The sequence below is a fragment of the Zingiber officinale genome, chromosome 1B, assembly GCF_018446385.1.
Source record: "Zingiber officinale cultivar Zhangliang chromosome 1B, Zo_v1.1, whole genome shotgun sequence".
In the NCBI taxonomy this organism is placed as follows: Eukaryota; Viridiplantae; Streptophyta; class Magnoliopsida; order Zingiberales; family Zingiberaceae; genus Zingiber; species Zingiber officinale.
In genome coordinates, this window is record NC_055986.1 from 53638541 (window position 1) to 53658546 (window position 20006).

General features: G+C 37.4%; 1 protein-coding gene and 1 long non-coding RNA gene across 2 annotated transcripts; one reads left to right on the forward strand and one right to left on the reverse strand.

Annotated features, from left to right (window-relative positions):
* Positions 1 to 16148: 16148 nt before the first annotated feature.
* Positions 16149 to 16614, reverse strand: LOC122056720. Its single transcript, XR_006133363.1, has 2 exons — positions 16523 to 16614; positions 16149 to 16449 (listed from the first exon to the last, which is right to left on the reverse strand). It is a non-coding gene; the product is annotated as an uncharacterized LOC122056720 (long non-coding RNA).
* On the forward strand, positions 16605 to 17982 carry LOC122056712 (transcription factor MYB61-like). Its single transcript, XM_042618797.1, has 3 exons — positions 16605 to 16887; positions 16956 to 17085; positions 17173 to 17982. The coding sequence occupies exons 1-3, from the start codon at positions 16755 to 16757 to the stop codon at positions 17756 to 17758; spliced, it is 849 nt and encodes a 282-aa protein (XP_042474731.1). The 5' UTR covers positions 16605 to 16754; the 3' UTR covers positions 17759 to 17982.
* Positions 17983 to 20006: the final 2024 nt, after the last annotated feature.

The window sequence follows — 20006 nt, forward strand, 5'->3', positions numbered from 1 at the left end:
ATGTTTAACCTTATGTTTTTCTATCCTTTTAAAAGATAAAAAAAAACAAATTATTTCTTAAAAGTTAAGGTTTCTCAAAACAAGCTAAGGCCTATACTCACCTTTTCCTTTGCTCTCTTGGTTATTTTGATATATGGCAAAGGGGGAGAGTATAAGAAAATTCAAAGAAAGTTAAAGAAATTTAAGAAAATTTAAGAATAGAAATCCTTGAAATTTTAAAATTCAAGGGAACTTTTATTAAGGGGGAGTTTTTGTAAAGCTTCTATTAAGGGGGAGCTTTATATCAAATTGATACTTGTATGTTTGTGCTAAATTTATACTTATCAAATTTATGCTTGTGCTAAATTTATGCTTATGCCAATAATGCTTTATAACATTTCTTTATTGTCTTTTTACTTAACTTTGAATTTTGATTGCCATAATCAAAAAGGGGGAGATTGTTGGTGCGGGAAGCATCCGACCATCGAACCCAAGTTTTGATAATGGCAAAGGGATTTAAAGTTACGATTCCTTGTTATCTAACGTGCTTAAATAAGGTTTCAGGAAAGTCCTAATTGTGGTTAGGTAGGAGAAAAACTCTAGGGGGTGGTAACCCTAAGCCCTAGGGGGTGGTAACCCTAGGTGGAGAAAAACCCTAGGGGGTGGTAACCCTAGGTCCTAGGGGGTGGTAACCCTAGGTCCTAGGGGGTGGTAACCCTAGGTGGAGGAAAATCCTAAGGGGGAGTAACCTTAGGTCCTAGGGGCGGTAACCCTAGGTGGAGGAAAATCCTAAGGGGGGTAACCTTAGGTCCTAGAGGGCGGTAACCCTAGGTGGAGGAAAATCCTAAGGGGGGTAACCTTAGGTTCTAGGGGGTGGTAACCCTAGGTGGAGAAAAACCCTAGGGGGCGGTAACCCTAGGTCCTAGGGGGTGGTAATCCTAGGCAGAAAGTCCAGTCGGTCTGGAGGACCGGACTGGCATCAAGTAATCTCTCATGAGGGGAGTAGGTGAGGATGCGTTCCTCGTAGAGAGAACAGTAGGCGTCGGGTCGACCTAGGGTTTCAGGTCGGAGATCCGAAGTCAGACTCGGACAGTCCGACAACTGTCAAATACTGCTTTTAATATATTTTATGTGTGCTAACTTTGTCTTGCAGGGTATGTGTGTGTTTTGTGAACTAACATGCTTTGCAGGGACAAATAAGCAAGGCCAGCCTCGGATGAACAGTGTCTGAGGCGCCTCCATGGAGCTTGGAGGCGCCTCGAGTGCAAAGGAGATGAAGTCTACGCGGCAGAGCTGGAGGCGCCTTGGACTGAGCTGGAGGCACCTTGCACCGTAGCTTGGAGGCGCCTTGAACCAGCTTGGAGGCGCCTTCAAGTGGATCAGAGGAGAAGATTTCAGCGTTGATCCACACGGTTGACTCGGCTACTTTGAGGCGCCCCGGAAGGGCTTTGAGGTGCCTCCAACACTGTTTAAAAGGGGTATTCGAGCAGCAAGTTGATAAAACGAATTAAAAGGCAATCTTCTCCTGTGTGCTACAAACAAGACGACCCAGAAGTACTGCTACAAGTTCCCAACGACCCAGAGCTTCAAATCTTCAATTTTAGTTCTCAGTACAATGTTTAATATTGTTAAACTATAATACTTTTGTAACTGAATTTGTGCGATATAGTTGTTACCCATAGAAAGCAATCAACGATCGCGGGCCTTGGAGTAAGAGTCGCCCTAGGCTCCGAACCAAGTAAATAGCTTATGTTCGTGTGTTGTTTTTCTTTCTATTTCTGTTGCATTTACACGAACAATTTCCGAATCTGAATCGTGTGAAAGCCACGAGCGCTATTCCCCCCCCCCCCCCTCCCCCTTCTAGCACATCTCGATCCAACATATTTCTGCTAACAAGGATGCACGAAGGAGACGATGAGATTATAACAACGATGGAATCTCAGAGGCAAAAAAACAGCCTAGGGTTTTAACAAAATGGGTATTCGTTGTTTCATTTTTACTAAGTGAAAAATATTAAACATTAAAAGGAAAAGTGTTTTAATTGATTCACCTTATTACTTAAGTATTTAGAAATTATAAATTTTATTTTGTGACTTAGTACTTTATTAAATAAATAATATAATGTAAAATATCACTTAAACATAGAAATGAATTTTTTAATGTATGAAATCTAAAATAATATTTTAATACATATGTTTTATAACCAAAATTGATTATTGTATATTAGTTTATAATTAATAATCCCTGAAGCAATCAGTGATCAACAAAATTCTACTAGGATAAAATTAAAAATATATTAATATTAAGATCATTCTCCCTTCCTTTTTTTTTCTCTATTTAAAATTGAATTTGTGACTGTTTTACTTACGGATCCCTCCCTTATCCCCTCTCTAGGTATTGTCCTTTCTCCTTATCTTTGGCTTGTTGAGTTTGTTAGTAGCTCCATTTGTAACACCCCACCCTCCTCACTACTAGACTGTGAGGGCGGAGCGCTACTGGACTACTAATTTTTTCTTAACTAGGGATGTTCACATGTAAAGATCAATACATAAACTCTCTAATCATGCAATTAACTAGCAGCGGAAAACTAAATGACTAATCTACACATACTACCCAAGTACATGTTCATATCTAAAACTACATATCAATCTAATCATGCTGAAATATATGTATTAGTCTAAACATGCATGCAACATTGGTACAACTCAAATAGTGAGACTATATGCATAACAATTCTAATGAGAAAATTCTAAGTACATAAAGTCATCTTATGAATTAAATTATCTACATGAATAAACAATCCCAATAGTCTAAATGCAAAATATCTCAATAAATTCTTATGCTAAATCCCAAGGCTTCTATAGTCCAGGCATCACACATCCATCCGCACCTCCTTGTCGCCTTCTTTTGCTATAACTTTTCCTTTCCTTTATCTGCAGTAAGAGGAAATGCAACTATAAGCGAAATTGCTTAGTAAGCGCTATCTAACTCACAAAACTCGAATATGCATGTGAATTAAATAAATCTAAAACTGAATGCTTTAAAGGAAATACTACACATGCTCATCTAATAGCAAAAGAACAAGGCATGCTGAAATGCTAAACATGTAAAGCTTATTTCACTTGTTCAAAACTTATACTTTTATACTTCAGAATAATAAGTTTAACTGAACTAATACATAAGCTGAGCTAAACTGATGTTAGGCTAATGCTAAATCTGAACAGTATTCACGTAACTGATTTGTGAAGTTTTGAAAACTATTTTCATAATAGATAAAAATAATAATCAAGCTGCTGATGGGTCTGGCAACTGTACTTGCTATGCGCGCATCCCTAACTAGACCCGAGGTAGCTAGTCCCGAATTTAGTAGGGTTTACTAGGTTATCTAAACCTAGGGACGACTATGGGAGCCCAACCCAAGGACAACTAAGAGTCCAGCACAGTGCCACTGATAAAAGTAAAATACTGATTCATAAGCTGATTTATCTTAATTACTTCTTCTTTAAATGCTTTGGCATTTTAACGAACACCTTGTGTGCCAAAATCCCTAAAGTCTTGACTTTGGGATCTACTTAAGGCCTTGGCCTTTTTCTTTCTTATACTTTATCTTTCTTATACTTGTTAATACCTCTATTAAAAGGATGTCTCATATAAAACTCCACTAAAATGCTTATTAACGTTGCACTGAAATGCTTAACAGAATTGCATGGAAATACTTAATACAACTGTACTGAAGTACTTATTAAAATTGCACTAAAACTAAATCTGCATACAAGCTTAATCAAATCTACCTACAAACTTAATCAAAATTCTGCACTATAAGCTTAATCAAATTTGCACTATAAATCCCACCAAAAATCTGCACTACTCGAAATCCACTGAACTTCAAAAAGGAGCTGCTTCTACTTAACCTCGATGCTCACTAGGGCAAGTCTAAGTAATGTTAAGAGCATGTAGCATTACATGCGGTCATGTGATATAAAAACTTCACCTCCTCGTACATGATTTATCATGAAGGAATTCACAAGCAGAACCTCATCATAATAAGCAAAACACATTTTCACTATAGGGCTACAACCTAGCATATTGGGAGGTAAGAACAGAACTTAACGTAGTAATTCCTGCAGCATTTCATAACCGAATTCAGCATGGTAGGCATGAATAAATTCCCAATAGTACTTCAACTTAGCTTGATGGACAATTACATAAAGCAATTTGTATGACAAGGCTTTAACGTAGTAAGCATGAAATAGAAAACACATCTAAACAATTATTGCACACATGAAAACAGGCATGGTTATTATATTAACTTTCATACATGATCTTTTGGGAATTTATGAAGAACATATGAAATCTAAGGACCCTAAGGAAGTAATGAAAGAACCACTACTTTCACACCTGATCTATTGGGAAGTTTCATACAGGACACATACAATTTAAGGATCATAAGAAAGAAATAAAAGCACAACTACTTAAATAACATGACTTTCAAATATAACAAATCCAACCAAAGGAGATCTTATATCATCTCAAGGACCTCATACACAATGGACCAAAACATCGCCTCTAAATTGTTCTTGCCCAATGCAAAGTATAACCGAACCCAAGCATCCCTCTGTTCAGTGCTACGATAAGGAAACAAAAGCATAACCAAAGCTAAAAACCTGCTGAAGCTAAAAAGAAATCCATTTAAACCTGTTCAAAACTCAACTTTTGCCAAGCAATAGAAATCACAATTCGGTTGGAGCTATATGCAGTAGTACCACGGCAAGAAAGCAGAACAAGAAACATAATGTTACGCATAGCTATTCAACTAAAAATCTGTTGAAGTTTGAAACCCATGTAAAACCTAAGCAAAGCTTACACTTTTATAGAGTAGAAGAGATCTCTAAGCATGTTACTACATGTTCTAAACTAGATTACCACCATAAGCTCAAACCGAAAACTAAGGTTTGAAATCTAACTATGAACCATAGCAGAACCACAGAAAACTACACCACATGCTTGAAATCTAACTCATCTCCTACCCATTGCTTGCCCACAAAACCAAAACCTAATCCAATCAAAACCCCTTCTATCTTCTTTATGAGATTCACGACAGCAGACTCAAGAAACAACCTCCTTGCGGCATACATCAAAGAAAACAACAAGAAGAAGCAAGAATTCGAGAGCTACTCTTACTGCAGGTGAGGAAGCAACTTACCGAGATGTTCTTGGACTTACAACCGAAGCAAAGGAGCTGTTAGGGTTCGGATAGCTCAGATCTTCAACCCCTCCTTGCGCCCACAGCCTCTCCTCGACGAGAGGATCACCACCCCGTGAAGAACCCCTCGGAGAACACCCTCGCCGGCCGCCGGAGACGTGCCCTGGGTTGTCTTCTTCATCGCCTGAGTCATGCTGTCGCGCGCACGAGAGGGAGAAGGAAAGGTTTTAGGTTTCGGGGAGAGAAAATGATTCCCTTTTTATAACTTAGGTTATTTCTGTTATCAACTATTGCTTAAGAATATTTCGCGCCTTACTCTTTCATAAAATACCTGCGGACCACTTGGTCAGCCGGATCCGCTTAGGAGTTGGCTCGGCTGGAGGTAGCGGGTTCGAATCTCAGCTTGTACATTTTTTTGTCGAAACTTCTTTCGTTTAGTAAAAATACCAAACGACCTCCAAAAATTATATAAAAATATTCTAAAAATTTCTAAAAAATCTCTAGAATATTTCTATAGCATTTCTAAATATTTTTAAATTACTTTTAGGACTCGAAATGAGGAAATTTTGATTGTTACAATTCCCCATACCTTATAAAAAGTTCGTCCTTGAACTTAGAATAACTCTGGATATTTTTGTCTCATACTGTCCTCACGCTCCCAAGTGACCTCCTCGTGCTTCTGGTTCTGCCAGATGACCTTCACTAGTGGCACTTCTTTGTTCCTTAGTCTCTTAACTTCTATGTCCACTATCCGTGTAGGTCTACTCTCATAGCTAAGATCCCCCTGGATCTGTACTGACTGAGGCTGAATCACTTGGCTAGGGTCGTGAATACACTTCTTTAGCATAGAGACATGAAATACATTGTGTATTGCTGACATGTCTTGTGGTAAATCCAGCTTGTAAGCTTCCTTCTCAATCCTCTCTGTAATCGGGTAGGGTTCTACATAGCGAGGACTTAACTTGCCCTTCTTGCCAAATCTAATCACCCCCTTCATCGGAGCAACCTTGAGAAAAACTGAATCCCCTACTTGGAACTCAAGTGGCCTACGGCGTGTGTCAGCATAACTTTTCTGTCTACTCTGGGCAGTCTCAATCCTCTGTCTGATCTTCTGGATAGCCTGAGTGGTCTCATCTATCATCTCAGTCTGAATACCCAGCTCTACTTCCATTTCTTTTCTTTCACTTGCTTCTTGCCAACAAATGGGTGATCTGCACTTCCTGCCATACAACGCCTCATAAGGTGCCATCTTGATGGTGGCCTGATAGCTATTGTTGTAGGCAAACTCAGCTAAGCACAGATACTTGCACCAACTTCCCTTGAAATCTAGTGCACAAGCTCTGAGCATATCTTCTAAAATCTGATTTACTCATTCTGTCTGTCCATCAGTCTAAGGATGGAAGGTTGTACTAAACTTGAGTTTGGTGCCTAGTGCATTCTGAACACACTCCCAAAAGTGAGAGGTGAAGCACCCATCTCTATCAGACACAATAGATTTTGGAACTCCATGAAGTCTGATCACTTCCTTAACATATAGCTGTGTCAACTGCTCTATAAAGTGGGACACCTTAATGGCTAGAAAATGAGGAGACTTGGTCAATCGGTCCACTATTACCCATATAGCATCATATCCATTCGTGGTTCTTGGGAGACTTGTTATGAAGTCCATGGATATTTCTTCCCACTTCCACTCTGGTATTGGGAGAGGCAGTAAAACTCCTCCTGGTCTCTGGTGCTCTGCTTTGACCCTCTGATATGTCAGGCAGGTACTGACATATTTAGCAACATCTCTTTTGAGTCCAGACCACCAGAACCTCTATTTCACGTCTTGGTACATCTTGGTAGAACCAGGATGCATGGAGTATGGTGTGCTATGAGCTTCCTCTAAAATCTTCCTTCTTAATTCCTCATCATTGGGAACACAAAGACGATTCTCCTGATAAAGAACTCCACTGTCTAATTCTCGAAACTCTGTATTGTCTTCTTCTTGTATCCCTTGCTTGATCCTTTGGATATTTGGATCTTCCCTTTGATTTCTCTGTATATCCTCAAGCAGGGTTGACTCTAAGGTCAATGCAGAGAGTTGCCCATAAATAATTTTCATTCCAAAATCTGACAACTCCTTCTGCAGTGGCAGGGCTAATGATGACAAAGACATCAGAGATGCACTAGATTTTCTGCTTAGTGCATCTACCACTTTGTTAGCTTTGCCTGGGTGGTAGAGGATTTCACAGTCATAGTCTTTGACCAACTCCAGCCACCTGCGCTTTCTCATGTTATAGTCTTTCTGGGTGAGGAAATACTTTAAACTCTGATGGTCTGTGAAGCTTCTGCACTGGACTCCATACAAGTAGTGTCGCCAGAGTTTTAGTGCAAAGACCACAACTGCCAGCTCAAGATCATGAGTGAGGTAGTTCTTCTCATAGTCTTTGAGTTGTCTGGAAGAATAAGCTATAACTTTTCCTTCTTGCATGAGTACAGCTCTTAGGCCCATCTTGGAAGCATCATTGTAGATGTCAAAATTCTTGTCACTCTCTGGAACAGTCAGAATAGGAGCACTAGTCAATCTCTTCTTCAATGCTTGGAAACTTTGCTCACATTTGTCTGACCATTCAAACTTCTTGTTCTTCTTGGTTAAGACCGTTAGTGGAGAAGCTATCCTGGAAAAGTCCTCCACGAATTTTCTGTAGTACCCAGCTAAACCAAGGAAGCTTCTGATCTCCCTGACGTTCTTAGGTATACTCCAGTTGTTTGACCGCTTCTATTTTGGCTGGATCCACCTAGATACCTTCTTTAGAAATAATGTGACCTAGAAACGCCACCTGCTCAAACCAAAACTCGCACTTCGAGAATTTAGCATAAAGATGCTTTTGCTGAAGGGTCTGCAGTACTATCCTCAAGTGCGTGTCATGCTCCTCTGGGGTTCTTGAATAGATCAGAATGTCATCGATGAACACGATGACAAATTTGTCAAGGTATTCTCTGAACACTCTGTTCATTAAGTCCATGAAGACTGCAGGTGCATTAGTCACACCAAATGGCATGACTACAAATTTGTAGTGTCCATATCTGGTCCTGGAAACTGTTCTGGGTATAACACTTTCTTTCACTTTCAGCTAATGGTACCCAGAGCGCAGGTCTATTTTAGAGAACACTATTGCCCTCTTTAGCTGATCAAATAGATCATCTATTCTGGGAAGAGGGTACTTGTCCTTAACTGTTTCTCTGTTCAGCGTTCTAAAATCCATGCACATCCGCATAGATCTGTCTTTCTCCTTAACGAACAACACTGGAGCTCCCCTGGGTGAATGACTAGGGCGGATGAAACCCTTGTCAAGAAGCTCCTGAAGTTGTTCTTGTAACTCTTTTAGCTTTGCTGGAGAAATTCGGTACGGAGCTTTTGAAATTGGACCGGTGCCAGGGACCAACTCAATTTCAAACTCCGCTTCTTTATTGGGAGGTAGTCCAGGTAGCTCTTCTGGGAATACCTCTGGATACTCACAGACTACCCGATCATCTTTCTTCTTGGGTCTTTCTTGTTCTTCTGTATTCACAATATACGCAAGAAAACTAGTACATCCTTTAGTTAACATCTGGTGAGCTGTTAGGGAGGAGAGGAATTTCTGGGTCTTCCTCTTTAGTACTCCCGTGAACTTAAAGGATGGTTCACCTTCTGAATTCTATAAACTCTTCATAATGTTTATTGGTGATCCGTTGGCGGCAGAATTCTTCGTGAAACTCTGTCTTGGAGTCAGTCCAGCTCATCTGATTGACTACTCTCTTGCTCTCAACTCTCTCTCCCACCACATACGAGCATTTCCTGATAGGCAGAAAGAGGCACACTTGACCTTCTCGACTTCTGGCCAGTCAAGAAGCTCCGTGGTGCTCTCCAGTGTCTTGAACCAAGCTTGAGCATCCCAGGGCTTAGTCGTGCCTGAGAAACTTTCTGGCTTCAACTTCAGCCACTGTATCAGGTATGCTTCTTGTCTCCTAGGTGTTGTGACGATTTCCAGGGCGGCTGATGGGACCTCAGTCACCACTGGAGTCTCCACGTTTACAATTGGGGGAGTGGTAGGAACTGACTGCTGATTAGCCATCATATTGACAATCACTTATTGCTGCTCTGCTACTTATCTCTGGAGTTGAGCAACAACTTCAAAAAGATTGGTCTTAGTTGTTCTGGGCTCCTCGTTCTCCTGAGCACGGTTCTCAGTACGAGTGGTACGGGGACGCCCTCTTCTTGACATCTCGTCATGCAGAGGGAAAACTTGAAATCATCACTATACTTTCTAGATATATCTTACTTAAGCATGATTCTTGACTTTAAATACATATGAGCAGGTACTTCTAAACATTTCTCTATACTGCAAGCACTAAAGGAAAAGCATAAAAGAAAGTATAAATACATTCTTACTTGAAGACGGCAAGGTTGGTGCTGATGTGTGATGCAGGAGAATAGGAACTGCTCTGATACCAACTTGTAACACTCCACCCTCCTCACTACTAGATTGTAAGGGCGGAGCGCTACTGGACTACTAATTTTTTCTTAACTAGGGTTGTTCACATGTAAAGATCAATACATAAACTCTCTAATCATACAATTAACTAGCAGCGGAAAACTAAATGACTAATCTACACATACTACCCAAGTACATGTTCATATCTAAAACTACATATCAATCTAATCATGTTGAAATATATGTATTAATCTAAACATGCATGCAACATTAGTACAACTCAAATAGAGAGACTATATGCATAACAATTCTAATGAGAAAATTCTAAGTACATAAAGTCATCTTTTGAATTAAATTATCCACATGAATAAACAATCCCAATAGTCTACATGCAAAATATCTCAATAAATTCTTATGCTAAATCCCAAGGCTTCTGTAGTCCAAGCATCACACATCCATCCGCACCTCCTTGTCGCCTTCCTTTGTTATAACTTTTCCTTTCCTTTATCTGCAGTAAGAGGAAATGCAACTATAAGTAAAATTGCTTAGTAAGCGCTATCTAACTCACAAAACTCGAATATGCATGTGAATTAAATAAATCTAAAACTGAATGCTTTAAAGGAAATACTACACATGCTCATCTAATAACAAAAGAACAAGGCATGCTGAAATGATAAACATGTAAAGCTTATTTCACTTGTTCAAAACTTATACTTTTATACTTCAGAATAATAAGTTTAACTGAACTGATACATAAGCTGAGCTAAACTGATGCTAGGATAATGCTGAATCTGAACTGTATTCACGTAACTGATTTGTGAAGTTTTGAAAACTATTTTCATAATAGATAAAAATAATAATCAAGCTGCTGATGGGCCCGGCAACTGTACTTGCTATGCGCGCATCCCTAACTAGACCCGAGGTAGCTAGTCCCGAATCTAGTAGGGTTTACTAGGTTATCTAAACCTAGGGACGACTATGGGAGCCCAACCCAAGGACAACTAAGAGTCCAGCACAGTGCCACTGATAAAAGTAAAATACTGATTCATAAGCTGATTTATCTTAATTACTTCTTCTTTAAATGCCTTGGCATTTTAACGAGCACCTTGTGTGCCAAAATCCCTAAAATCTTGACTTTGTGATCTACTTAAGGCCTTGGCCTTTTTCTTTCTTATACTTTATCTTTCTTATACTTATTAATACCTCTATTAAAAGGATGTCTCATACAAAACTGCACTAAAATGCTTATTAACGTTGCACTGAAATGCTTAACAGAATTGCATGGAAATACTTAATAAAACTGTACTGAAGTACTTATTAAAACTGCACTAAAACTAAATCTGCATACAAGCTTAATCAAATCTACCTACAAACTTAATCAAAATTCTGCACTATAAACTTAATCAAAATTCTGCACTATAAGCTTAATCAAAATTCTGCACTATAAGCTTAATCAAATCTGCACTATAAATCCCACTAAAAATATGCACTACCCGAAATCCACTGAACTTCAAAAAGGAGTTGCTTCTACTTAACCTCGATGCTTACTAGGGCAAGTCTAAGTAATGTTAAGAGCATGTTACATGCGGTCATGTGATATAAAAACTTCACCTCCTCGTACATGATTTATCATGAAGGAATTCACAAGCAAAACCTCATCATAATAAACAAAACACATTTTCACTATAGGGCTACAACCTAGCATATTGGGAGGTAAGAACATAACTTAACGTAGTAATTCCTGCAGCATTTCATAACCGAATTCAGCATGGCAGGCATGAAGAAATTCCCAATAGTACTTCAACTTAGCTTGATGGACAATTACATAACGCAATTTGTATGGCAAGGCTTTAACGTAGTAAGCATGAAATAGAAAACACATCTAAACATATTATTGCACACATGAAAACATGCATGGTTATTATATTGACTTTCATACATGATCTTTTGGGAATTTATGGAGAACATATGAAATCTAAGGACCCTAAGGAAGTAATGAAAGAACCACTACTTTCACACCTGATCTATTGGGAAGTTTCATACAGGACACATACAATCTAAGGATCATAAGAAAGAAATAAAAGCACAACTACTTAAATAACATGACTTTCCAATATAACAAATCCTACCAAAGGGGATCTTATATCATCTCAAGGACCTCATACACAATGGACCAAAACATCGCCTCTAAATTGTTCTTGCCCAATGCAAAGTATAACCGAACCCAAGCATCCCTCTGTTCAGTGCTACGGTAAGGAAACAAAAGCATAACCAAAGCTAAAAACCTGCTGAAGCTAAAAAGAAATCCATTTAAACCTGTTCAAAACTCAACTTTTGCCAAGCAATAGAAATCACAATTCGGTTGGAGCTATATGCAGTACCACGACAAGAAAGCAGAACAAGAAACATAATGTTACGCATAGCTATTCAACTAAAAATCTGTTGAAGTTTGAAACCCATGTAAAACCTAAGCAAAGCTTACACTTTTATAGAGTAGAAGAGATCTCTAAGCATGTTACTACATGTTCTAAACTGGATTACCACCATAAGCTCAAACCGAAAACTAAGGTTTGAAATCTAACTCTGAACCATAGCAGAACCACAGAAAACTACACCACATGCTTGAAATCTAACTCATCTCCTACCCATTGCTTGCCCACAAAACCGAAACCTAATCCAATCAAAACCCCTTCTATCTTCTTTATGAGATTCACGGCAGCAGACTCAAGAAACAATCTCCTTGTGGCATACATCAAAGAAAACAACAAGAAGAAACAAGAATTTGAGAGCTACTCTTACTACAGGTGAGGAAGCAACTTACCGAGATGTTCTTGGACTTACAACAGAAGCAAAGGAGCTGTTAGGGTTCGGATAGCTCAGATCTTCAACCCCTCCTTGCGCCCACAGCCTCTCCTCGACGAGAGGATCGCCACCCCGTGAAGAACCCCTCGGAGAACACCCTCGCCGGCCGTCGGAGACGTGCCCTGGGTTGTCTTCTTCGTCGCCCGAGTCATGCTGCTGCGCGCACGAGAGGGAGAAGGAAAGGTTTTAGGGTTCGGGGAGAGAAAATGATTCCCTTTTTATAACTTAGGTTATTTCTGTTATCAACTATTGCTTAAGAATATTTCGTGCCTCACTCTTTTACGAAATACCTGCGGAACACTTGGTCAGTCGGATCCGCTTAGGAGTTGGCTCGGCCGGAGGTCGCGGGTTCGAATCTCGGCTTGGACATTTTTTTATCAAAACTTCTTTCGTTTAGTAAAAATACCAAACGACCTCCAAAAATTCATTAAAATACTCTAAAAATCTCTAGAATATTTCTATAGCATTTCTAAATATTTTTAAATTACTTTTAGGACTCGAAATGAGAAAATTTGGGTTGTTACACCATTCCTCCCTCTTCCAATAACCCATCTATTGCCACCTCCCTCTAATTTTATATGTACAATGGAAAGTTTATTTGTACTACCTTTGTAGTAACTCTACGTCGTTAGCATGAGTAGACTTACGAGTCCAATTCTAGAATCATAATCAGGCCAATGAGTTACACTTATAATAGGCTCATCTCTAGATGGATCAATTACTGACACAAAGTGAAGTAGGATTAAAATACTACGGCCGGAGGTCGTGGGTTCGAATCTCGGCTTGGACATTTTTTTATCGAAACTTCTTTCGTTTAGTAAAAATACCAAATGACCTCCAAAAATTACATTAAAATACTCTAAAAATTTCTAAAAATCTCTAGAATATTTCTATAGCATTTCTAAATATTTTTAAATTACTTTTAGGACTCGAAATGAGAAAATTTGGGTTGTTACACCATTCCTCCCTCTTCCAATAACCCATCTATTGCCACCTCCCTCTAATTTTATATGTACAATGGAAAGTTTATTTGTACTACCTTTGTAGTAACTCTACGTCGTTAGCATGAGTAGACTTACGAGTCCAATTCTAGAATCATAATCAGGCCAATGAGTTACACTTATAATAGGCTCGTCTCTAGATGGATCAATTACTGACACAAAGTGAAGTAGGATTAAAATACTACGGCCGGAGGTCGCGGGTTCGAATCTCGGCTTGGACATTTTTTTATCGAAACTTCTTTCGTTTAGTAAAAATATCAAACGACCTCCAAAAATTATATAAAAATACTCTAAAAATCTCTAGAATATATCTATAGCATTTCTAAATATTTTTAAATTATTTTTATGACTCGAAATGAGAAAATTTAGGTTGTTACACCATTCCTCCTTCTTCCAATAACCCATCTATTGCCACCTCCCTCTAATTTTATATGTACAATGGAAAGTTTATTTGTACTACCTTTGTAGTAACTCTATGCCATTAGCATGAGTAGACTTACGGGTCCAATTCTAGAATCATAATCAAGCCAATGAGTTACACTTATAATAGGCTCGTCTCTAGATGGATCAATTACTGACACAAAGTAAAGTAGGATTAATTTGACGGTTTGAATCGAGGATTTCACGTTTTATTTTAAGAGGTAATATTTTAGATGAAAGACAATACATTTTGGCTCAGGCTTTAGAAACTCTAGCGCTATTGATCATTTAACCAAATATATATATATATATATATATATATATATATATATATATATATATATATATATATATATATATAAAGAATATAAGAAATGCTACTTTTAAAAGATGAATTAGAAATTTTAATATGGTGTAACCGCTAGATAAATGAAAAATGAAAGTGAGTAAATAATATCATTTCTTAAAATAATAATGTTACAAAAGCAAACAAAATACCTGCATTTTAATTCTGTTATATTTTAAGGGAATATATATAGACAATTTAAATAATTTCATAATTTTTTTATTTTTTCATATTTATAATTTTTTTAAAAAAAAATCTAAAAATAAAATAAATAATAATCTTGAATTGTAATTATAAATCGAACGGTAACTGATAGTTCTTAACTGTGAATCATAAATATGTCTGTGAAGTATTAAATCGATGATTTTAAATCGCTTAACCTTCCATTCAAAAAAAAAATCATCTAAATAATTCATGGAAAAAAATATTATCATAGGGTTTTAAATGAAGAAAAAGAAATCATTTTTAAAAAGGGAAAAAAAAACCCCAGTTATTGTTGGCTGATATACTCTCCGAGTCATCACTTACGAAATGACACAATAATGTAAATGATTATTAATATTTTTTTAGTTTTAAAAATCTAAAATTCCCTGGAAAGAGCAAGAGGGGCGGAAAAAAAAAAAAAAAAACTATTGGAATCATACGTAACGCCTTGTCATCAACAGCTAATTATAAAATAAACGCCACATTTTTTCCTTAAATCCGCAACATCCCACCTATTAAAGGTGCCAAATAATTAGCTCGTCCTTGGCCAATTAGAGATTGCTTAATTGCTTCCACCTTTAATTATTTTGTCATGCAAACATCGCCCTTTATTTAATTCATTATTTTAATTTAACTACCACCAATTTGGATTCCTATTTGGCACCAAGGGTCGGTTTCTACTTTCCACGAATTCATAAGAAAAGAACAAAAATATATATTAATTTAATTACGATTTTGTGTGTGTGACTGTGTGTTTCCTTTCAAGGTTTTTCGGATCACAATAATTTTATTTATTTTTCCTTTCTTTGTACGACAGTTCACATTAATCCCTCATCTCCTTTTAAAAATTAACGGACCTCCGAACGGAACTGAGCCTTCCGTTACCGTCATTTTCACCGGTCCCCAAAATGTAGGACCCAGATGATGGGCTATAAAGTTAAACATTTGGGCCCAAATTGTTTCCTTCTCTCTGGCTTTTAATTTGATATTTTTGCGATTTCAATTTTTCTTAAATTTATCTTGCTATAAAATTCAATAAATCCAATAATGAACATGCCAAATGGAGATCACTTTGTTTGGGTTCATTTTCAAGTTTTATTGGTCGATCTGATCCATAGTTAAGATTTGGGGGTTTCAATGAAAGGCGACGAGGCATGGTCGTTTAAGCCACTCGAGATGGTCCCCTCCCACTAAGCTTAAGCTGGAAAACATAATTAATTATACAGTGCTCAAACATAAAAGAGACGTTGCTTTTCAAATTGGGGACCAAATGCCATCTAAAGCACATTAATTAACAGCGATAGTTTTGGGGTTTTAATTAATTCTCACGTTTATAGTTATCGCAGAATATATATTGTTCTCTCGATATGCTTTCCAAATTCATATTGATCCAATTCTTTGTAGAAGAAACACAATGAGCTACTGCGTCAGTTAACCAAATATTACCCATGCCGGCAAAGGACCAATTTATATTATATATATATGCAGTAATTTAAAGAGACGTGTGTGGGTTTTTAAGAAGAAAATAAAAGCAGAATAAAAACACGTCGAAGCATTGGAAGTTAGTAGCGCATTAACATCCAAAGGAATCAAACAAAACTGCTTCTGTGTAATTTAAATGCTGTATGCAACCCATGCAGAGTATAAAGATATAAATTGACAAGAAACAGCATAAATTATTGTCTCATACTATCGTTTAATTAGAAAAAAAAGTAAACATTGAAAATTAACTGTGTGATGAAGGTACTAGAGAGATCTATGTCGCAAAATTAAAGGATGAATGATTCAGAAAATTGTTGCTGCAGTTTTGGAGGTCAAGTAGAAAAAGAAAAAAAAATAAAATAAAAGAATATTGGTGGCTCGAGGGGCCTAGGGATCATTTTCTTGCTAGTGCAAAGAAATTGTTGCATGAGGACAGGAGATTACCTTACCTGGGACTTCAGCCATAAATCGCCGTGAGCTCCTTTTGTCAGAGAACTGCAGTAAATGAAGTTAGAATTGGATTTCTCAGCTCCCAGATCCCAATCCATCCTCAGCAAATATTCCTTACAGATTTTCCTTCATAGAGATGTCTGAAAGTCCTTCCTCAATTGCCCCACCACCATCACAGCAGCAGAACTTCAACTTTAATGAGTCAGAGGCGGCCATGGATGGAAATGAAATGAAGTAAAAGGACATAAATCCAATCGAAACCACTATGACAGCGACTTCCTCTTCTTCCACCTTTAAGCTTGACCCCTTCGCCTTCATTCAACTTCCTCCACATCTTTAACTCACAGTGAATGGGGAAGCACTCCTGTTTCTACAAGCAGAAGCTGAGGAAGGGCTTGTGGTCTCCTGAAGAGGATGAGAAGCTCGTGGAGCACATCAACAAGTATGGTCATGGCAGCTGGAGCTCTGTACCCAAATTAGCAGGTTATTATTTCGTTGGCTTATGCATTGAGAAATGTACCTTCAATTCATGAAAAATTGAGTCATTTCAGGTCTGCAAAGGTGTGGAAAGAGTTGCAGATTGAGGTGGATTAACTATCTGAGGCCTGATCTGAAGAGGGGCACATTCTCTCAGCAAGAGGAGGACCTCATCATTCGACTCCATGAGGCCATGGGCAACAAGTAAAGATGATTTGTTTGCCTAGTTGACCAGTTGATTTACTTATCTTCTTTTTTTTCACACGATTTTTCTTTTCTCGCCATCATCAGGTGGTCTCAAATTGCAGCCCAGTTGCCAGGGAGAACAGATAATGAGATCAAGAACTACTGGAACTCATGCATCAAGAAGAAGCTGATGCAGAGTGGAATCAATTCCAGAAAACACGCTGTTGAAGCGCATCAGGTTGCAGAAACCATGTGCAGTGACTCCTTGGCCCCAAGTTCGTCGAATCTATTACAGGAGAATTCTGAGCCAAATCCATCAACACTGTCCGTGGAGCCACCTGTTGTTTCATCAATCTCGAACATGATTCTCCCGACCAGCTTCCATGACTTGGGGGCTAGCAATTCCTGCGGAAGTGAGTTTGAGTTGCAGAGCTCTGGTGTTCTTTTTGACGGTGGCATCCTCCAATGGCTGGAGTTGCTGCCCAACAAAGGTGTTCCGATCCACATCAATGTCGAGCCAGAGGAATTGAAATGGTCAGAATATCTTAATGGCACCACTTTGTCCAAAAACGACTGTGAGAGCCAAACCCATGGCTTGCATGGATCATCAAGCAAAGAAGAAAGCCATGTATTCTCAGCCAGCGGCTTTGGCTCTTGGCATGAGATACAACCTCCTCCTCCTCAGCTTTAAATATGCAGATATTGGAACCAAAAAGAAAGAAAGAAAGAAAAAAAAAAAAGAGTTGCCATAACAGGTGTGCGTCGTAGATTTTTGCATGTATATATAAATCGTTTGATATAGAGAGAGAGGTATCTGAATTCCATTGAAGCGAATAAAGCTTGCTTCAGTTTGTTTATGTGCTGTAAGTTTTTGTAACCTAATAAATCATCAAATCTCTGTTTCAATTGATATTATCAGATAATAAGTACATAATTTGAGATTCATACTAATGGTTTAAGATTTCAAATAATAACTCAATCATGTCTTTATAAAGCTAGAACTAGCAGATTAGCACGCAAGAACTCGAAGTTAGTGTTGTTACATCAGTGATTTCACAATCAATGCCACTGTATCACTTGCTTTAATTAATTCTTGCAAACTTTGTCAAGGGGGCAAAGCATCTTTTTTGAAATAGTATAATCTCATTCTATAGAAGCATCCTTCTCCTCAAGGTGCTATTCAAATTTAGCGTTGTCTTGAGACTGGGTTGAGTTAATTAATGCAGGATAAAGTTACTATCATAGGCAAGAATCCGAATCTAAGTAAAATCGAGAAAAAAAAACTCTCCCTATAATGGACAACTATAACTTCTTTATTTACCTACTCACATATAATTATGGGACGGATCATATGAAACAGCTGGATGAAAGATTTCATTTTTTTTAAGTACCATATTCAAATTTAGCATCATTATTCTAGCTAAAAAAATTCCACATCATCAATTAACTACTTATTATTATTATTATTATTATTATTATTATTATTATTATTATTATTATTAATAATATGACATCATGTTTCCATCATGGATTGCTTTACTTCAATTTACACCTCTTTTAGCTTTCCTTTACATAACTACTACAAAGAGTTTCTAAATTTAAAACCACAAGCACATTTATAGATGATGATGGACAAATTTTATATTTAATTTGATAAACACTCGTTTATGTTAATTCAATAGTATAAAATATATGTCTCTAGGAGTTAGTGTAGTTGGTACTTGTATAGATATTTACTCCAATAAATTTTAAGATCATGAAATTAACTTATTTGTTAGTGCAATCGTACCCTAAATGATTGGGTTCAACATATTTTCTTAAGTAACTAGCATACAAATAGAGCTTGCAAAAATTTAGTTAGATGCACACAAAGCTCATTGAGTTTGTGACTCGATAAGGTTAAGTTGTGGTTGATGACTTGATACGGTTAAGATGATTTAACTCAACTGTCTATTAGGGATTGGTTCAAGGAGCCATATAAGGAGGACAGGTGATAACATTCACTCTAAATGATCAAGTATTGTCGGCATCTCGACTACAATCAAGTATATATCATCAGCATCTTGACTAGATATAGATAAATCTATAATAATATTATTATATTAACCATCTATTTCAGAGCCCATGGGAATTACAAGATAACTTATAATCTTAATGCCTGGGTACGTAGACGTGTACCTAGGAGTAAATAGATTTTTTTTAACAGGATGTTTCATGGTAGAGTCAAAGCTTTAATTGACTGGACCTTAAATTCAATCGACTAACCAAACTATTCAATTGGGTAGTCGACTCATGACACTCTATTTGAGGATAAAAATATTTTTATTTTGAATTGAGTAAATTGAAAGGGAATTTAGTCAATTAAACATGTTGGAGTCAATTACCATTCAATGGATTTTATCTAGTTGAGTTGACTTATGGAATTGAGTCGATTGGACTAGAATAAACTAGAAGAGTGTTGAGTTGATGAAAGATTACAGCTGGTTAACAATGATCACATGATTAAAATTTTGATTGATAAGTGATAATTTGAGCCAAGTAGATTTCAACAAAACAATCGGGTGATGCTTATTCAAATTAGGTTTGAAATATATAAATAGATGACTAGGTAGAATTTAATCAATAATGATCAAGTTATTATTTTGTAGCAATTCCAAAGCTCCACCTTGTTGGTTTGGCATGGACAAGATGGCGGCCTAGTAGCTACGAAGCCCAATGAGAATAGAAAAGAATTGTATGGGATATTTAAGGAATTGTAAGATGAAAAACACTACAGTGGTGCCAAAGCAACTTTAGAGTGATGACCAAGCGTGTGCAATTTGGTAGCTTGATAGCTTAAGATCCATAGAGATCAAAGAATATTACATGAGGAAGATGACCATAAGATAAGGAGCATCAAGGCAACAAAGATGATAGTCTATGGATGTAGACTAAAAAAG

Bases quoted from the DNA above. Each gene is read 5' to 3' on its own strand.
- LOC122056712 (XM_042618797.1), top strand. From the start codon at position 16,755: ATGGGGAAGCACTCCTGTTTCTACAAGCAGAAGCTGAGGAAGGGCTTG. The intron at 16,888-16,955 runs GTTATTATTTCG...GAGTCATTTCAG, and splicing joins CTCTGTACCCAAATTAGCAG to GTCTGCAAAGGTGTGGAAAG. The intron at 17,086-17,172 runs GTAAAGATGATT...CGCCATCATCAG, and splicing joins CATGAGGCCATGGGCAACAA to GTGGTCTCAAATTGCAGCCC.